At 40.1% G+C, this 20,812-nt stretch overlaps 1 protein-coding gene and 1 pseudogene across 2 annotated transcripts; both read left to right on the plus strand.

The window, feature by feature from the left end:
- The first annotated feature begins 729 nt into the window (after positions 1-729).
- LOC309435866 (1-aminocyclopropane-1-carboxylate synthase-like protein 1) lies at positions 730-10,364 on the plus strand (annotated as a pseudogene). The gene is made up of 11 exons (XR_014186703.1): positions 730-741; positions 1,856-1,926; positions 2,739-2,804; positions 3,098-3,164; positions 4,673-4,769; positions 5,110-5,113; positions 5,383-5,447; positions 7,939-8,080; positions 8,175-8,319; positions 8,494-8,643; positions 9,353-10,364. The product of XR_014186703.1 is annotated as a 1-aminocyclopropane-1-carboxylate synthase-like protein 1 (transcript).
- Positions 10,365-12,984: 2,620 nt separating this feature from the next.
- Positions 12,985-14,605, plus strand: LOC309435577 (uncharacterized protein). The gene is made up of 3 exons (XM_082043963.1): positions 12,985-13,000; positions 13,291-13,515; positions 14,275-14,605. The coding sequence occupies exons 1-3, from the start codon at positions 12,991-12,993 to the stop codon at positions 14,382-14,384; spliced, it is 345 nt and encodes a 114-aa protein (XP_081900089.1). The 5' UTR covers positions 12,985-12,990; the 3' UTR covers positions 14,385-14,605.
- Positions 14,606-20,812: the final 6,207 nt, after the last annotated feature.

Genomic DNA, 20,812 nt, shown 5'->3' on the forward strand with positions numbered 1-20,812 from the left:
TTGTTTTTTGTTTTTTTTTTGGTTTTTTTTTTTTTTGGGAGGGGGGATGATCTTTCATAGCCATTATGTGCCTTTTGACACCTGTATTGCTTTGGGCCATTGGGCATTATTACCTTTTCTGTGGTCAGATAATATGTCCAGGTTTCCTCTAACCACTTGTTCAGGCACATCAGTAGCAGCCGCCTTCCTCAAGCTGCTCCTAAATGTTTGATTATACGATCCTACTACATGTTCCAGTGTGTTCCTTCATTATTGAAATGTATCACGCTATATCAGTAATTAGAAGAACGCACCATATAGACCGTATGATGATACTGTTTATTTCTGTCTAGTTCCTATTCCCAGTGCCAGCAAATAACCCAAAGAATATATGATTTGTATGTTTGTTCTTGCAGCCTGGTACAGCTGAAGCCTGTGTATGCTGCGAGCCTTGAGACACTACAGGTCTTAGCTGGCAGCAGTTAATACCCCTGATTTTCTCATTTATGCTGAACTATTGTTTTTTACTTACACTTAACTCTTGCTTCAGTAGGTTTTGAAACTGAAAATCTAGATTGCATTACTACAAAGCTCTACTATTGTGCATACCACTATGTCATTAACATCATACTAATTTTTTAAAAGTGGATGTATGCTTAGCATTAGAGCCATATCTTAGCTTACCTCTAACCTTGAGTTCATTTTTCTTATACAGTATTGTCATTTATTTCCTTGTTCACCTTGTTTTAAATGGCTGTGGAGGTGAATATGAATAGGGCTTGAACAGATAAACAATTTACTGCAAAGAAGCAAGTCATTCCCTGTCAGATGCTCCAAGGTAACTCACATTTATACTGTGGTAAATGTAAGGTATTTTGAAGAAATTGATCTTTTAATGGAAGAGGGGCAAAAACATGGATATTGCTAATGAAGTGCAGAGCTGACAAGCCATATCTAGTTATTCTGCTTTGTTTATGTGTCAAAACTCAAAAACTTCATGGGTTTTTAAAAATTTCCTTTTCCAGGTCCAATAATTCATTTTGAGCATTGTTGGCCTTCAGGGTGTAGTTTATTTGTTTATCAGTTTCCTGTCATCTTTTTTCCAACGATTATTCATCCATTGACATATTGAGCTCATTCAAAATACTTCTCTCTCTTCCTTGAGCTTCAAACTCCAAATAGTTTTCATTTCATTGGTTGAACGTGGACTCCAAACAGAACTGATAAAAGAGTCTGTTCCTGTTTCAGCAGAAAATACTGCTTTGGAGTAGTAGTTTTAAGGAAAAAGTGTGGTTTTGGAGCAGAAAATTATGGCCTGATAAAATGCTCACTTGTCTGATAGCAAAGCCAAAACTTTGGCTGAAAATGCTCCATACATGAAATTCAGACCGAGCAAAAATTAAAGCTGCAACCAGATGTTGTTTTGCTGTGCACTGCAGTAAGATCCAGTCTCTGAAACACAAGTATGGGAAAATTGCATGTTCTTTAAAGGAGGTGTTTTCCCCAGATTTGTTAATTCTAGCTCACCTGCTGGAAAGCGTGGTGTTGGGCATTATGTGTTAGTAAAACGAAGGTCTAGTTGCCAGGCCAGCTTCTGCAGGTTGCACATTACCTCCTGCTTCTCCTTCCTCCTTCCATGATGTAAGCAATTAGCACTAGTGCAAGAGCTGGTGCACTTGCAATGCTTGTGACAGAGGGTCGGGCATAAACTCAGTGTACAGATTGGTGAGCTGGTAGTGCTGGCAACAGGAGGGGGATTTTTTTCTTACTAACAAGCCAAAATCAATGCCACAATGAATACAGGACTGAGACAATTTCTCTCTTTTGAGAGAAAACAAAACAAAACACTGTGTTCTACAGTGGCTCATGTCACTAGCTCACAAGACCTGACATGAATTATGTGGAGCCTGATATTTTCCAGTATTCTGATACACAAGATACTAGAAGGTAAGAAGTTTGTTTTCATGTGTATCTCATTGCTCGTGGTCAGTGCCAGTCATGGCTGGTGTGAAGCTGGGTGCGTTGTCATTCCTCTGGTAAACCCAAAGGATGTGTGTTACTGATCCTGCACTCTGGCAGCCTGCTGGGCTCCTGCTCAGGAGTTCTCTGGATTTCTGTTCTGGTTTCCTCCCCACCTTTACTGTGCCACAAAGACCCAGAGTGACGAAGAACAAAGATCCAGGGGCTTGTTGTCGAGGAAGAGAGCATGTATTGATGTTTCCTCCAGAGCTATGCTGAATCTCTCCTGGAATGATTCATTCTGGCCTGTGAAGGATAAACTGAAACCCTGGGGGCTGCGAAGACCAGAGGTGAAACTGGCTCCCTGAAGATCGATAGGAAGCCCTTCATCGTCTTCACTTGGGCTGAAAACCTGTCTTCAACTGAAGTATCATCACTAATTCAGGTTTCACTGTTTGTGGTACCAAATTCTTGTCCCTTCTCCAAAACCAGATCCCACTCAGGCTCAAAGATCCTTTATTTTCCTGTTTTTCTAGTGTATAGCAAGAATAGTTGAGTCACAGTCACTGTTACTCGAGGTAACAGATGGCTTCTGTGTGCTTTTGTCTCACAAAATGTAACACACTGGATATCTGAGGAAACTATATTATTTAATCAAAATCTTCAAGGCTTTCATAACAGAATTAATTATGTGTTTGTTTTGGTTTTGGTAAGCTTTATTCTTGTGTGTATATTTTGTGCCTTTTGTTTTTTCCCTGAGAAGTACAAGATTGCATAGTGACTTTAGTTCTGTGTTTTAGCTTCAGAGAAGAAATTGTCAAATTTCTAACTATGCCAGGGCTGCAAATGCATTGAATCCAGAACATGTAAGAAAAGTGCTTTCTCTTTGCATCTTATTTTTCTTAAACTGACATAGATGAGTAAATCTGAGCACAAATGTCAGCAAGATGCAACAGGAGGGATATGTGCAAGATTTGCAGAAGTCTTAGTGGGGTTAATTTTCAAGGACTAGTGTTACAGGTGCAGTAGTGTGACTTTTTCACTGTTTTTTGGAATGCAAACTAGTGCTGATATATCTGAATTTATGGATTTAAACAAGTTCTGGTATTTCTGCAAAGTCTTTCATTGCTAAATGAAAGCTTGTGCTACGTTTTTTCAGATGACTGTTATGAATGTCTGTCGTGCTCGTTTTGCTACTCTGTCAACTCTATTATGTGCCCCTGGTGGTGAGTAAAAATTTGATTATTTTACTTAAAAATGTTTCTTAGCAGTGAATACAATAGTATTGTGATTTCTGACAACCCGCTGTTACTCTAGGTGCCTGAATGAAGAAAGACATGGTATTTCTGAGTCACTGGCAGAGTGTTTTTGAAATAACACCTCTGTTTCTAGAATGGTGGAAAATGTTTGAGCCCACTCACTTTCTGGAATGCAGTCTGTAGTTTTTTAAGTGTGACAGGAAGAGGAGAAGGGTATCGAGAATACAGTGTATTTTGAAAAGTTATGAGAAAAAGAGGTGGGAACCATGGTGGAAACTGGAGGGAGAAGGCACCCAGGGAGGGAGGTGGACTGGCTTGAAATCAGGGATGCAGAGACTATTTGGATAACTGGGTACGGTAAACACGTAGAAGGAATCTGGGACAGGGGAATGGAACTGCAGCGGAAGAGGGATTCCTGGTCAAACAAGGGTGGTGGGAAGGAGGAGACAGAGGTGGGAAAGCAAAGCAGGAGTGGAGGCCTGGGAAACAACCTGCTCACAGTGGCGGTGGTCAGCGGGAGGCCAAAGACAGCTCCGCCAGGCAAAGGGGTCTCCTCGCTGGTTTGGAACAAGGAAAGCAGCAGAGAATGGGGACATTCACCAAAACCTGCCCAGGAAGGGAGGTGAGGAGGACGACTTACGTTGCCTCCCTTGCAGGAGGCTGTGTCACCCAGTGCCAGCACTGAAACCCTGGGGAGCAGAGTGGAGTGATGTAATGTGGTGCCATGACTTCAGCATATTGGTGGCAAAAGCACTGGGAATCAATGAGTTTTATTTAGCTTTAAATGGCAGTGTTTACTGAAGGCTATTTGCATCTGTGTCTATTTTAATGTGTTCAGATTTCATCGTATTTGCACAGTTGTAACAAGAACTCTTCCCCTTCAACACTGACAAGCTCCTTTTTACCCCCTGGTTGATGCAGGAAGCCCCTTCTGTCCCCTCCAAAACCCCACCTTGCAGGGCTTTTGCAGCATGTGTGGGAGAACACCAACCTGGGGCTGCTTCACAGCAGAAAAAAATGAGGGGGGAAACAAGTTCCATGGTGCTGTGGGGTCCCTTTGGCAGCCAGAAAGAAGCAGTTGGGGTTTGCAGCAATTCCTGATTAAAAAGTGATGGTAACAGAGCATTAGCAAAACATTGAGAGCAAGATCGTCACTTGTCATAATTCTTAAAGGAAATAAAACAACTAGTTGATCAGGTCCATTCCCTTTTACTGAAAAAATGTATAAGGATATTGAATCTGTTATCACAAATGTTAAGGAAGAAAATTGGGAAGGAGTTGAGGTTGATTGGTGTAAGCTAGATTTTCAGTTTTGTTTAAACGCTGGTTTAGGCTATAGTGAAGGTTTTTGAGAGTAAGTCAGACGCCAAATTCTTAGATTGACAGTTTAGTCTATTATTGTCAGTTTATTCTATTAGACTATAATGAAATAATTGCTCATGAGAACTCTTCCTTTCTTTTTTTAATGTTTTTAGATGGATATCTTATTCCAGCTTCATACTATGGTGTTATAAATTCCAAAATATGGCTATATGGTGGAGTAAGCCTGTTCACATGCCCTTGTTTAATGAGGTAAAGCTTTAGTTATTCGCATACTTTGACAGACATTTCACAAGGAACAATCAAATAAACCCTGAAAATGCAAACTGAGTCCAAATGAAGAGACAGGGCCAGTCTGGCACTTTTAGAGACAACCTGTCTTCTTCTGTGACTGCAGCGTGACAGGAGGCTGCTGCCATCAGACGTGTAGGATTATGTTCGTTCTGTGCAGACACTGTTCTGCATTGACGTGCTGAATTATAACTTGTCAGCTCTAAGTCTGTCACTCCTACCATGAGGAAATTTGGTTTGCAAATTTTTTCCGTTAAGCACTGAAAGATTTCCGGTGTAACATTGGTTCCCCCTTTGAAAGCTCAGTAATCTGTGAGGCAAGGGGAAGAAAAAGTGCATAAGTTCTGCTGTGAGTTGCTGATAGTGTGGTCTTGGGCAAGGGCAACACATAAAAAGAAAATAATTGAGCTGTATAGAAAAGACTGATCTTAGTTTAAGATTCTTTTATTTTAAAATTGCCAGTAGCATTTTTATTTTCACTAGGTGGGAGTGTTTCTTCATGGTCGTCTTTTATTTTTTTATATTTTTAGTATATTTTTATTCTTTTGTTTTGTTCTGTAAATGACTGCTGAAGAAAGTTACTCTTTCCAGTCAACAGCTGAAAAGTTAGAAGATGCATTACAGAGAGCTAAAAAGCAGGTGACAATAACATTGATTTCTGATTTTCATGTTTTCCTAGTTATTTTGTAAAGCAGCGTGTTCTCAGCACTGAAGCATTTGTACAGTTTCATCTGTGCATATTTTCAGTCTTGTGACTGAGGTGGGTCCAACTCTAGCAACAGGAGTCAAATCGATCCTGTAATCTGGGCACTGTAATGAAATGCAGAGAAACTCTCTGTTTTATGAAGAACAGATCTTGTGTTTCAAGACCAAGTTTCTTTCTCTGTAAACTTCAGTGGAAGTTGAAGTGTTGTGAACAAGCTATTGTTCTGACCTTTGGCAGAGAGAATTTGTTACTCAGCTGAACAAACCTGTCTGAAGTGATTTTGAAGAGGGTTCTTCAGAGTTCCAGTTGACAAGGAATTGCTAGCAAACAGAAAATTACAAATGTAGTTTTTCCAGAGTTTAGGAAACTTCATTAATTCAAAATACTTAGCATGCTCTGTGATTTTATTCTGATCAGCATTGCATAAATGAGGATATTATTACTTATCACATATAACTTTAATATTGTTTCACATTGCTCTCTGTCTTTGGAACTGCTTTTCTTCCCTGTGGAAGGGTTGGTTTTGTGAGTGTCCACAAAATAGTGCTTACCAGTATTTCAGGCTAAAATGTTTCCTATTCCTATTGTCTTGATATTCACGACCCATTCACTTCATGGAAAATTATAAATGCACTTGAACTTAACTGTTTGTGCCCATCCTTGAAACAATCCAGCAGAGGAAGCACAGGCTGAAGTAAAACATCTTACCCAAGATGGGTGGTGATGGCAGTGACATTTCAAAACATCAAGTGAGATGGAATTCCTATGTCCTCTTCCAGGATGGAAAATGAGATTTAACAATAGATAAAGCATATAGTTCCAGGGAAAGTCACTTACAGAGGTCAGTTATAAGTAAGGCCACATATAAAAGGTGAGTACTTTGGATGCATGGCAAATGCATGCATAACATTTTTATAGATATGTTGACGTTGTCCTCGTTAGCTAATTGCTTAATCAGCATGGTGCCTATGTTTAGACACTGTCTGTATGTCTGTGCTGTCCGTCTGTGCCTTTGCCAGCCTCTCTGGGGCTGCCGGCAGCGAGAAGCAGTGGGTGACCCCGCTTGTTACTGGGGTGAACTGGCTGCGCAAAGCGCTGGGTCACATACCCCACTAACTCCTTAGAGCTCCGCATGTGTTTGTCATCCTCTGCAGCTGAAACTGTTCTCCCCAATGAGACTGGAAACATCTGCTTCAGATACATATAATGTAGTAAATATCTGGAGGAACTAGACTAGAAGAGCAGCTGAGAAACTGCCGTCCCACAGCAGTTGCTCCTGTGCGCAACGATGCCTCACGCAGCAGCTTTGGCCTGATGCACCTCGGCTGTCAAACACACTAAATAGGCTCTTAGGCAAGGAGCGCTTGTGCAATAGCTGCTTGCGCTCAGTATTCGCATCTTGTTCTGTTTCCTGGAGCTGGAATCGACGGCAATACACTGAAAGTTCCTTTTGTGTGAAGTTCTTGCTCACCGCACCCACTCAAAGAAATTGCATGTGTCAAGGAAAGCAACCATGAGGGCTTCTTCATCACGGAACCTGATGTACTGGAGTTTCTGGGGTGTTGGTCTTTGCAAATAGTCTCCTTTGGAGGAGGCTTGGGTGGAGTGAGAAATTGCAGTGGGTGGGGTTTTCTGAAAATTAAAAATGCAGAAACAAAAATTACTAGTTTAATTTCAAGTTCATCCCAAGCATGAAGTAATAAAGCAACTCCTCATGTTGATATGTTTATAGTCTTGAAAGTTCCTGCTGCAGGTATTGCACTGTTTGATTTTGTACAATAAAAATATATTTGCTGCATGTAGCTTACATTAATATACGTTAAGGATTTCTCTAACAAATAGAAAATAGATGATTTTCTGAAAATTACCCATAGAGTTAAAAAGACTGGTTATCTTTATATTTGTAATCTAATTTTTGATCATGTGAGACTCCTCCTATTACGCAGTGGAATATTTACAATCTCTTAGAGTTGTTGAATAAAATTTGTAGCTTCTGTGGAGAGAATTTCTGTAACAGAAATTCTGCACTGTTGATAAATATAATTAAAAAGCAATTATTGCCCAAAACCTCTGCGCATCTCACAGAATACCAGCTAATTATTTTTTCAGTCTTCTGCAGATTCTATTACTTGTTTAATGACAAGCACCATCGAAAAATTAATTAATTGGCAGGTTGTTACATATGAAAGTTCAGTTTCTGCTCAGCTTTCCCATGCTTATCCATAGTAACCTCCCTGCCACAGGGTTGTTTGGAAGTTGCTGGCTGGCTTTTATCACACTTGGGACTCCCATCTGCAATGCTGAGAATTTACTCCAGAGGATTTTTTTCCCTATACATCACAGTGTCTCTAGTCTTGGTGGCTTGACAAAGCACAAATATAAAGTAAAAACGGCACCTCAGTCTCTTCTTTTTGTCCCTCCAAGGATGTCGGTATGAGTGGTGCTGGAGTTGGAATATTGTACACCTGAAATCATGACATTTGGAAAGCTGTGAATCAATTGGCTGTTTTCCATAGCTGTCCTGGACCTGGTCAGCGTGTTCTCGGTCAGTTCCTCAGGGACAGAGGTAAGCCACACTGGACATGTTTCCATTGAACCCCTTTCTTTTTCCATTGCAGGTGGAAATAGAACAATTATATTTTTCTTTCTTGGTTTGATAGATTGCTTGGGTAATGTGTTTTTTCCCATCAACAAAAAGTAACTTAGAGAAGCACAGAATATTCTTGTTGATGAGCTTGCAGATGGTGGAATACCCCTGCTCAAAAGTTCAAGTGGCCTCTGTGTGGGCAGACTTCAGAAAAGTATGTCAGAAGTTTAAAAAGGGGTGGGAATGTAAAAGTTTGAAGTGTAAAAATCACTTGTGTGTATTGTTACACACTTTATCAAGTCCTGGTAAATCATTTCAATGAACGCACGCACTTCTTCAACCTTTAATTAAAAATATATTTTCTTCTTTTAGTACTTAATAAATTTACTTAGTACATTTGCAGATGTTTGAAGCTGAACTTGAATTATGGCAGAAGCTCCTTGATACAAAACTCCTGATTAGTTCTGGCAAAGCTTTTTATTGTTAGGAATCTGGATGGTTTGGACTGGTTTCCTCCAATTCTGTAGAAAAGATTTACTTGTGTAAGTGGGTTTTAGTTCTAATATGGCATGTAGTAGCACACAAGTTTTAAGAAACATTAACATTATAAATAATGGTTTCAAATCTAATTATTCTCTCTCAGTTTGTGAGGGGGATTTTTGGAATTTGTATGAATGGGTAAAAGTTAGACTGGCCCAGAGCATAGCTTACAAAGCACCTATATCAGATTATGTTAAACCTCTAAAGCTTTCACAATTTAATTTTGAAATTTATTTTTACTCTATCAGAAGGAACCAAATTATATGTGAAAGGATTTTTACCCTTTCAAATTATGCTTTATAACATGTGGTAATTCCCCACCATCCCTAATTTTTATGTGTCTTATGTTGGATATGAAAAATGTATTCATCTCTTATGCTATAAAATGCTTAACCTTGAATGAATGATTGATATTGTTGGCAAATTGGATGCTGGAGCAGCACCTAGAGAATATAGAATCACAGAAAAATGTAGATTGAAAGGGAATTTTTGTGTCATCTTGTACAACTTCCTGCTCAAGGCAGGGCCAGGTTCTATTATAAGTCAGGGACCAGGTTGCTCAGGACCTTGTTCAGTCAAGTTTTGAGACTGTCTAAAGATGGAGATTATGCAACCTGCCCGAGGAACCTGTCGCAGTGTTTAATCACTCTCATGGTGAATTTCTTTTCCACATGTGCAGTCAGCATTTCTGTCTGTATCTCCTTTCTACAGGTATTCAGAGACTTGAGCAAATGTTGCACAGACGCTGCTGAATCAGTCACAAACAATGCATCTTCTACTGCAGATGCCTTCTGCAATCCAGAAAAAGATTCTTCATGCAAACCTACAAATACACCAGGAAATGATGTCTCCAAGCTAAAACACATACTTGTTTATTAAAATCATACATGCATTTAGTGACTTGATATAATTTAGCATGCTTATGTTTACTAAGGGTGTGTATGACTTCAGTGGTTTGGGCTGTAACCTTGCATAACACACTCACTTTGCTGTGACCTGGCATTAGTAATCTTGCAAGTGGACTTGCTAAAGTTGAATTTTAAGGCAAGTAGACTTCCTGGATGTTGTGAAATTAGCTCCCGTTAAGCACAGCACTTGGTTTTACTCCATTTCAAGTGTGCTGTGTGTCAGTAAAAGCAGTGTCTTATATACTTGCACAGTTGTTGAACTACGAAATTTTGAAAACATTGATTAAATGTTTGTGCATATTACTATGTTGTTATGGACTGTATATTTTTATCAGAATACTAAAAGTTCTGAATTAGGTGTGTCGTGGTTTAACCCCAGCCAGCAACGAACCACCACACAGCCGCTCCTTCATTCCTGCTGGCTGAGAATCAGAAGAGTAAAAGTAAGAAAACTCATGGGCTGAAATAAAGACAGTTTAATAGGTGAAGGAAAAGCCACACACACAAGCAAAGCAAAACAAGGAATTAATTCATTACTTCCCATCAGCAGGCAGGTGTTCAGCCATCTCCAGGAGACCTGGGCTCCATCACACATCATGTTTACTTAGAAAGGCAAATGCCATCACTCTAAACATCCCCTGCTTTCCTTCTTCTTCGCCCCAAATATGTACTGAGCATGATGTCATATGGTATGCAATGTCTCTTTAGCCAGCTGCCATTTTATACAGCTTTTTGTATATGCCTCTTTTTTGAGAAAGCATTTAGATTTTTTGCTTCTGAGCTCACTTTCAGATTATTTCTGTATGCCTGTATTCATTGGCTAGTGTTTTCATATGCTAACTGTAAAAAACCCTTGAAGGTCTGTAATATATACTCATTTGACAGAGTTGTATGGGGACTTTTTTTTTTGCTTTGGTTTTGGTGGTGTTGGTTTTTTTTTGTTTGTTTGTTTTGTTGTTGTTGTTGTTGTTTTTTTGTTTTGTTTTTTAGTATTTGCAGAATTAATTCACTATTTGCTCCGTTATTTAAGTTTGGTGAGAGAAAACTATAACTGCAAAATTAACCGACTGCTGCTGTAGAGGCTCAGTAGGAGGACTGTCTCACTGTGGATCCCTAATAAACCTGGAATTTGTGCTTCTGAATAGTAACACAGCTTTTGATCTGTTTTTTGTAGTGTTTAAACTTGGCAACCTTATGCTGTTCAGCCTGATAACATAAAGATAAATAATCTACCATGCAGCAATTGTTAAAGCTCGTAGAACCATGGAATAATTGAGGCTGGAAGGCAACTATGGAGATCTTACAGTCTGGAGATTGTACAGTCCCTGTGTGGAGCAGGGTCAGTCAAGAGCAGGTTAACCTGGACTGGGTCTGGTTGGGTTTTAAGTGTCACCAAGGATGGAGACTCCACAGCCTCTCCCAGCAGCTTGTTCCAGAATTCAATCACTCTTTTTTACTAAAAAGTTTTTTGTTATAATTAAACAGAATTTCCTTTTCTCATTTTGTGCCCATTGCCTCTTGTTCTGTCACTGGATACCCAGAAGAGCCTGGCTCCATCTTCCTTAGGCCCTCTTGTCCGGTATTTATACACACTGATAAGATTTCCCCCAAGCCTTCTCTATTCCAGGCTGAATAGTCCCAGCTCTCACCCTCTCCTTGTATTACAGATGCTCCAGTCCCTTTATCATAATTGAGGCCCTTCACTGGACTTATTCCAGTATTTCCATGACTTTCTTGCACTGGAGACCCCAGAATACAGGGCTCCAGCACTTCAGTTGTGTCCCACTAGTGTTGTGTAGAGAGGTCTGTGGCAATTAACATGCTCATCTGGTCTTGGCAGGGACTGAAGAGTGAAACAACCAACAGGAAAAAAAAACCCTACTACGCTTTTCAGGCCTGTAAAACCAAAGGTTCATAATAAAACGCTACAGAAGACCTTCAGAAAACTTGCTGACTGCACTTGGCAGTTAAAATTTACTGTGGGTAAAAGCAAAGGAGAAGCAATTTGAAAGGGTGTAATGATCATTACTCTTCAGTGATGATCCCCCATGAAACACCAGCTTCTTGTTAAGAGGAATTACAATGATGAATGTTATTAGAGAAGAAATAGAAAAGACTTCAGAAAGCATTCTGTCATTATATAAAAATCCAGTGTTCCTGCACGTGTGCTGTTGAAGGTTATATGCTGTTTAGGTCCCCTTGTATCAAAAAGGACACGGGGAAAGTCAGTTCAGTCTGCTGAGGACTCCTAAACAGGCACCTCTGAACTACAAGAGTGTTTTGGGAACTAATATGGTGATTGCCTGGGTCTTAATACCCTTCCCAGAGGCGTTATACAGAGTTTAGGTTTGCCCCAATGCATCTGTTCTTACATTAATTTGAAACTCTGCTCCTGTGCGTTGGTGAAAGAGAGAATGTAGAGATTTGCTACAGAGAAGTGAGGGTTGCTGTGGACGGCAGGGTGTGTGCCAGCACCAGAACCAGCACAGGAGTGAGAGGCACGGGCTGCACTGATAGTGATGGACGCTGCTCCCCGTCAGTCAGACCCCGGTGTGGTGCAAGCCCAGCTGGTGACACGCTGACAAGACCACGGCACAGGTGTCTGGACGCTGCTCCCCGTCAGTCAGACCCCGGTGTGGTACAAGCCCAGCTGGTGACACCCTGACAAGACCACGGCACAGGTGTCTTCTCAACAGAGGGCCCTGCACTCTACAAGAGGAGGATGGCAACAGGCCAGCATATCACACGTGCCTTTCCTTTATGGTGTTTATGTGAGAGTGTAAAACCAATTTGTTAAGAAATTTGTTAAACAGATTTTCCCCAGATCTTCCACTGAGCCTTGTTACCCTAATTTCCTACAAGAGACATTGTTACTTGTTTCTACCTTGAAGTACTGTGATGAGTTGGTCAAAAACGTTGTTGGTCACTAAAGGCTGAGGTGATCTTATTTCCTTTTCTGAAGGTCTCAACTTATTTGAGGTGAGCTGCAAGGCATTAGAAATAGGTTATACTCAACTTGAGGAAATATATTGCAACATGTATTCTTGTAATTATCCCACAGTATTTGTTTCATTTATAGCTTTGCACTGATGTGTTAACCCAACACATCACTTCCACTCCACCCAGGGAGCAGCCACAGTCAGACTCCGCAGGTAAGCAGCAGTTACTTTTGGTTTTGTTTTGGCCAAGAATAAATGCAGCATCTACTTCCATTTCCTCCACAGTTTGTGATCAGCTTCTCATGAAGAAGGGGACAAATCTTTTCTCTAGCAGCAGTCTGTTACCTAGCAGCTTAGAAACAAAGAAAGATCTAAGAAAGCAGGAAGAGTGAAAGAGAAGTTATTAGGATCAGCACCATGAAAACCTATTGATCCTCCTGACACAAAAGCCTTGCTTTCTCACACAGCGCACGAGCGTCCCACTTTTGGTTGTATGCAAAAGATGAACACAGGTAAGTTTTTCAATAAGCTTTACTACTTGATATTTATTTATAATCCTTGCTGGTCTTCTGACGAATGTGTATTTAATTTTTAAACACTTATGCCATGACTACTTTGTGCAGTCAGACTTTACAGCTGGCTTACATATCCAGTGCTGAACCGATGGGTGCACGGACGTGACCAAGGCCTTGTTTCTTGAGAAATAGTGACAAAGCTTTCCCTTGGCTATTCATTATGCTGTCTTTAGTCAATTCTCATTTTAAAGTTAATAGTCACTAATTGTTTTGTAACATTTTGTAAGGCAAAAAATATGTGGAAAAAACAACCCGTCACAGCACATCAATCAGTTCGATGGACGGGTATCAGTCAGCAAGATCCAGGCAGACAGAGCACTGCACCAAGAGGCCACAGAGGGAAGACCTCCTGGGATTCTACCTTCGTATGCAGGATGCAAAAAAAAGAGGTTCTTCTGTAAACAAGCAAAATGACATTTTCACTCTTCCATGTCCTGACTCCCTGAGGAGAGGTAACTGGAAAATTCCATATGTGGATTCCTGTACTTTGGGAAAAAGATAGATACTCTCAAGAAAGGCAGGCTGGGTATCTTTGCTTTAATTCTTAATGGGCTAGCAAAATCTATAATAGGCTTGTGAGAGAAGAGGTTCCCAAATTCTGCTTACATATTGCCACAAAGCAGCCTTACAGTGTGCTTTTATCCAAATATGACCTTATCAGCTAGAAAGGGATCATGGATTGTGTAGAATACTACACACATTGAAAAGGATTATCAGAGTTCGACATTCTGGAGACGAAAATAAATGTTTCTACTGATGTCCCCTAGAGAAAGATTTGTGTTAAGAAAAAAAAAAAAAGTGTGTTTTGAACCTTGATCTGTTAACAGAGTCAGTTTAGGGCAAGACACATTTACACTGACAAAGGCAAAGAGGCAACAATCTCCCGGAAAGAAGTGGACGCAAGGTCCATGATCACAGGTTGTGTAGGTGGGCAGTAGGAACTTCTGAAAGTAGCTTTAACCCTAAAGGAAATATAAACTGCTTTCTGAAAAAAGAGGAACACTTCTGCTCTGTTCTCCCTAAATGAAACAGTTTGGAAGATTTTGAAGGAGCCCAAATTGCCATATGTAAGGAAGCAGATGCCTGGGTTTACTGTTCTGAGTCAGATAGAGGAGAAACACCCAGCACAGTATAATTTTGATGTTTTTCAGGTAAACACAACCTTTATACCCACAGCTAGGTTCCAATTATACTTCTGTTTCATTAAACAGACATTGAAGCACTTCAGCACTTCATCAAGATGCATGAACCACCTGGAGATGTTGTCCATGAAGAAATTGTTATTGTCACTGAAGAGACTGAAGTTATCAAAGAGAAGTAACCAAAGAAAAATAACTTCACTGAAGCTGTAAGCCAAATACAAGAATAACAAAGCCAGTCAGCAAGCATATGCTTCCCAAGAACCAGTGTTAGAATCACCAACTAGAAGGGATAAACCAATAAGTTAATGTAAGCTTCCTGAGGGTAACAGTGACTGTGTGGGTGAAAGAGAGACTCACAAAATACAAGATTCTGTTGTCAATTATTGCAAGATACTGTGGCAGGAAGCATGCAAATATAACTATTAACTATTATAAAAATATTTCTGCTTGAAACATCATGTTTGTCTTTCATAATTTTGGAGAGGTACTCTGTTAGCTAAGAAATGTACCAATTCTATCTGTGTGAAAACAGATTAAAACTATAATTTATTGGTCTGATATTTTTAATTCAATAACTGTAAAGAACACTCAAAGCAACAGTACTAGATCCATTATTTTTTTCTCACTTCTGTAAGGTCATTAAGGCCTTTATTAATCATAATCATAATCTGGATGATCAGGTAGTGAGGTGGACTGTGAACTGGCTGAAGGAAAGAAGCCTTAGAGTTGTGGTCAATGGGGCAAAGTCTAGTTGGAGGCCTGTATCTAGTGGAGTGCCTCAGGGGTCAGTACTGGGGCCGGTATTATTCAATATATTCATCAGTGACTTGGATGAGGGAATAGAGTGCACTGTCAGCAAGTTTGCTGATGACACCAAGCTGGGAGGAGTGGCTGACACGCCAGAGGGCTGTGCTGCCATCCAGCGAGGCCTGGACAGGCTGGAGAGTTGGGCGGGGAAAAGTTTAATGAAATATAACAAGGGAAAGTGTAGAGTCTTGCATCTGAACAGGAACAACCCAAGGTTCCAGTATACGTTGGGGAATGACCTATTAGAGAGCGGTGTAGGGGAAAGGGACCTGGGGGTGCTGGGGGACAGCAGGATGACCATGAGCCAGCACTGTGCCCTTGTGGCCAGAAAGGCCAGTGGCATCCTGGGGTGTATTAGAGGGGGGTAGTTAGTAGATCGAGAGAGGTTCTCCTTCCCCTCTACGCCACCCTGGTGAGACCACACCTGGAATATTGTGTCCAGTTCTGGGCCCCTCAGTTCCAGAAGGACAGGGAACTGCTGGAGAGGGTCCAGCGTAGGGCAACGAAGATGATTAAGGGAGTGGAACATCTCCCTTATGAGGAAAGGCTGAGGGAGCTGGGTCTCTTTAGTTTGGAGACGAGGAGACTGAGGGGTGACCTTATTAATGTTTACAAATATATAAAGGATGAGTGTCACAAGGATGGAGCCAGGCTCTTCTTGGTGACAACCAACGGTAGAACAAGGGGTAATGGGTTCAAACCAGAACACAAGAGGTTCCACTTAAATTACTCAAGCCTGATTCTGAGGGCTTTTTATTATGAATGGTGATCCCTTTGGTGTATAGATTTATCCGTGTATTACCCAATCCCATATAGGCTACCTCCAGCCCCATTTGTAAAAATTGTGCATTTGTCCATGTCCCATTTCCCAGCTGTTTTACTGGCAAATCCCCTTCATACATCCTTCCCAGAACACACTCCATGTATCACTAAAAGCCCATCTGGATTTTATGTCACATGGCAAGTTGTGACCCCATATTCCTCCTGGCCACAAATATAGAGTGAGGTCTTGTATAACATGTTAAAGATGTTCATTAAGGGCTGATTGAACCCGTGTACATGTAGCATTCCACATTACATCATCTATGCTCACACAGACAGACTGTATGAATTCTTTTGTAACTTTAAGACAATTCCCAGAGTTGCCAGCAACATGCCTGTGGATTTCAGCAATTGTTCAGAGGCTAATTCTCCTTTTGTTAACAGCCCCACTGCTGCTTGGAGGTGATTTGCATGCACAGATTCATCTGCTATATTTTTCACGGTTCACACAACAAAATCTGTATCCCCAGCATCCCATGAAGAGCCACATGTTCAGTTAGCTCTCATTGCTACACTTGGTGAGGTACTGAGCGTACAAGAAAGAAAACCCAACAGCTTGCAGCTCTTGGGCAAGGGAAAGGAGGGGAAGGAAAAGAGAAGTTGCTCTTTCTAAAGCAGGATCTATTAGCTGGGTCCCAAGTCTGGTTGCTACTGCTGAGTGACCTCAGTGGCTAGTCACTGAGTGACCTGAGTGACTAGTATGGGTGTCCATACTAGTCCAGGTGGCTCTGCTCATCATGTTCAGGTGGTGGAAGGAGATGCAGAGACACAGAAAAAGCACCCAAAGAAAAAACCCCCTTTTTTAGAATGTAAAACCCACAGGTATGCCAATATGCTGCTTATCAGAAAGCTCCTAAGCACAAATTAAAACCTGGAACCTTGAATAAATTCAGTTCTAGGGAAGCAGGGCCTTGTGTTTTTCCCCTTGATCCAGACTTCTAATACAAATCTCAAAATCTTCAATGATACTCACTCCAGTGAGTTAGAAGTTAAAAATAATTTAATATACACCCACAGTGAATATTGGATGTGGATTTACATGACAAATACCTGAGGAAAAATAGTGTTTCTATATTTATATAAGTATATATCTAAAATGACTAATTTCTCCATTTCAACCAGTATGGCTTTGTGTAACTAAGACTCCATTCTTTAATAAATATTTAGTGGACAGTCTTTACACATATGACATCTGAATGTTTTGCTTTCAGCAATTAAAGCTATTACTTGTTATTTGCTATATTTATTTGAGCCATTAGTCACTAAAAATGTTTTGCTTACTTTTTCCCTTTGTTTTTTCACTCAGGTGAATACTGCTATTATCATTGTGTGTAAAATTGCTAGCCAAATCACTTAAATGAGTGCCTCTTATACCATAATAGAAGTAACTATATGGCTGGAGTCCATGATTTTCAATTTTCAAGCTCTTTTATTTCTCCTACATAGACACGGAAGTGAAAACTCTCCTCAGTCAAAAAATAGTTTTAAAAAACAATATCTGTATTATTTCTGTCATGAAAACTTTTTCCTGTTCTGCAAGGCAAATGTTCTTGGCTAGTATTGATTTCCTACAACAACAAAATGAGTATTTTTCTTCCTGCGAACAGATGAACTGCAATGTATATGCATCAGGGCACAGTCTGCACGTTCTATGCCTATGCATTACTCGGTATATATTATATATACTCTGTGTATTTTAGCTCCTAGCTACATGTTCCACCTTTAGAACTAAAATTGCTTAATGAAAACATCTGTTGGCTGGTCACAAAGCTTTGAAGCTTAACCCAAGGCCATAAATTCAGCAGTAGTATATCCACTCACAGTCCAGTGATGCAGGAATGAAACCTACCTACGTTTTGGCACGGAGGATAGCAAACAAGAGAGGATAACAGGTGAGCTCCACTCCTTCATTTGCAGGGCATCCAAGTCTGTCTGTATGGGACCCTGTGTTCTGGCCATTTTGTGTCTCTTCCTTTTGCCCTTCATTAACCTATTTTCTACTGGTTCTGCTTGCATCTCCAAAAGCAGCAATGCTCACAGGAAAAAAAAAAAAAGAAAAAGAAAATCGAGCAGCTTGTGCTGGAAACTGTTAAACTACCAGGACTGATCCTGCTCTCCCACAAATCTCCATCCTAGCTTCATTCTTCTGCACAGGTTTGCTATACTAAGGGTGAGATAAATCAACACATGTAAGTGGAATGTACTGTATTCAAAAATGGGGTTTTCTCAGGAACATATTACCATTTATCTATTTCTTTCTCAGAGTGTCTTGGAAATGGTGATGAGTATCAATAGGAAGGCAGCAGCAGCTGGAAGTCAGCTTAAGAAATTAATAAAAAGATAATTAGAAACCAATATTTTTATGGCATTATCCAGCTTATTAACAGACCAGTAAAAGGAGCAAAAGCTGAAGTCAGCTGCAGTAATTTCAGGATTTATCTTTATGCATGTCACTGATGTCAGTTTGTTAATCACCATCCCTAACAACCTGTCATTTTGGGAGGTTCAAAATGTGTTGGCCAACTGCAGCTGAAGAGTCTCACAGTGCTTGGCATCCTCAGGAAACAAGCATGACTGTGTCAACCACCTCCAGCTTTGTTATTAGGAGGGCAATTGTCCGTATCCTTACAGATTGATACATAAGTGGTTTATTTGACGTGCACTTACTAGATATGCAGAGTTGCCCCATACTGCACAGCGCTTGTAATCACTCTGTCGGGGTAGTATCAGCATCTTCATATCACACTGGAGCCAATGAAACACAAATGTTTAAATGCAGAGATCCTTTTCTGTATCAGGAAGTCTGTCAAAACATTTTAGAAGACAAGTTTTATATTTAGTCAGCTAACAGATAGATTTTTGTGTGTATGTGATTTTTTTTCCTATTTCACTGCCTAATGAATGGCAAGACCAGACAGCTAAAAAGGTATTTGAAGCTCCTGCGGGTTGTCTCCTAAGAAAAGTTGATGAGTCTTGGATCTTCCCAAGCCAAATAATGATCACAGTTAGGTAAGTAACAGAACTGAAGCAGATTCACATTTGTTTTAGATTACCTACTACGTCACTTGATAGTTTTGTTTTTATCCTGCCGTTACTTCTGCAGGGTTTTTGTCAATCTAATCTAATTTAACTTCCTTAAATGTAGTGCTGCTGATGATTCAAAAGCAGTGAGGGATGACATTTTTTTTTTATTCTGGCTTTCACTTCACAGTGGCAATGCTCACAGTTCTTTGCTTTTTCTTACGGAAGTTCCAGGATCAATATCCTTTACCTGGAGCTCTGCTCTTTGCTATTGTAAGTAGAACATTTATACACCATACTTTTTCTTCACAAGAGCAAGATATTATCTTGCTCCAAACTCTTTTATTTTGCTTAAGCTTTCAAAGTACGTGTCTAACACAAGCCTGCCAGCAGTGCCCTCTCTCAGTATGACCTGCTGTTTGACACAGGCAGGTGCAGAGACACGTTATCAGCAGGTCAGTCCATGAAACAAACTTCAAACTGTAAACCATCCATTGCTATTTCTCTAAATTATCCCTTTTATATTACAATTTATTAACAAGTAAGGCAAATGGCAAGCAAGAACTTTTCATTTGGTGTAAATTGTAGAAACTCAAAAAAGCAAAACTGAATGTAAGCGTTGTTTTCTTCCCTCTTCCTACAAGGATTTGACAAGGAAAGCAGCTGAGCTCAAAAGTCAGCCCATGGAGGAGCAAAACCCCTTGGGTTATGCCGAGGCACCACAGGGACTTCAGAGAAACCCCATGTGAAAATGTTGTGAACTGCAGAGAAAGGAGAGAAACATTCGTGTAGGAGGAGTCACTCTAGTTACTGTCTTAAAAGAGTCATTATTTCTACTTTCTTATTCTTGTTCATTTAATAAAGATATATCAGCAAAAAAATAAATCTACAGAAGTGAAAGGAAGATCAGAAGCAAAGTCACCTTGGGATTAACTACCTCAACTCTGAACATGGGCACCCATTTCGTGTATGTAGCAACTGAAGTTACTTAACACTGAATTAACAGTATACTGCTAACTTCTGACCATTCTGAACTATTGCCAATATCCCTTACGTTTAGCACCTACTCCCTTAAGCTTGACTGTTCTTCCTTGTATTTGAAGGGGGCAGAACTGAGGCTGCAGACTGAAATATACCTGGTTTGTGATGTCACAGGTCCCAGTGTATTAAAAGTCGTCAATACCTGCAACTTTCAAAATATATTTCAAAGTTTTGCATTAAGTTAAAATATAAGTCTAGTGCAACTTTCATAGACTTTCATACAATATACTAAAGTTGATTTGGGCCTTTTGGGTGCTATGGTCACATATGTCCAAAAAAAGCTGAAAAGATCTGTAAGTGTACATTTAAGGCTACTTACAGCTCTTATTCTTCATAGGCAGCAGGAACCACTAATCCCAGGGAATTCAGCCCCTACAGGCACATCTCAGTGTCTGGCGCCAACAGGCTTGTAGAAAGTTTAGTGCAGATAACTTAAAAATTGGTATTTTAGTACGTAGCATTTTCCCCATTCTATTTAAATATTTTAATTTGTATTCTGAGACTCTCAATATATAAAATCAGTCTTTACCTCCCTTAGCAAATGTTTTTTTCATTTGAATTGGTTGAGGTTTTTTCTTACCATCATTAATTGCAAAGACTGAAAAAACACTTTAAAATCAGTTTTGAGACCAAGCTAACACAATGCACAGATAGTAACAACGTGAAACTCGAATCACACATCAGTGTTGGCTTGCTCAGGAAACGAAGATACATTTCTGTCATGAGGATGCCAGGATGGCAAAGCCTAAGAACATTAATTTTTAAATCTGCATTCAGCTTTCCAATAAACTTATCCCCTTACATGAGCAAAGTTCAGCAGGAAGCTACATACATGGGCCCATGTTTTAGATTCAGCTGAATAGAAGTCCTTTAAAAGGTGACTGCTTTAAACAGGTACCACCTTGCAGGTGACAGG

Source organism: Streptopelia decaocto (assembly GCF_964273445.1).
Source record: "Streptopelia decaocto genome assembly, chromosome: 2".
Classification (NCBI taxonomy): domain Eukaryota; kingdom Metazoa; phylum Chordata; class Aves; order Columbiformes; family Columbidae; genus Streptopelia; species Streptopelia decaocto.

Bases quoted from the DNA above. Each gene is read 5' to 3' on its own strand.
- LOC309435577 (XM_082043963.1), top strand. The intron at 13,516-14,274 runs GTAACTGGAAAA...TTCATTAAACAG, and splicing joins TCCTGACTCCCTGAGGAGAG to ACATTGAAGCACTTCAGCAC.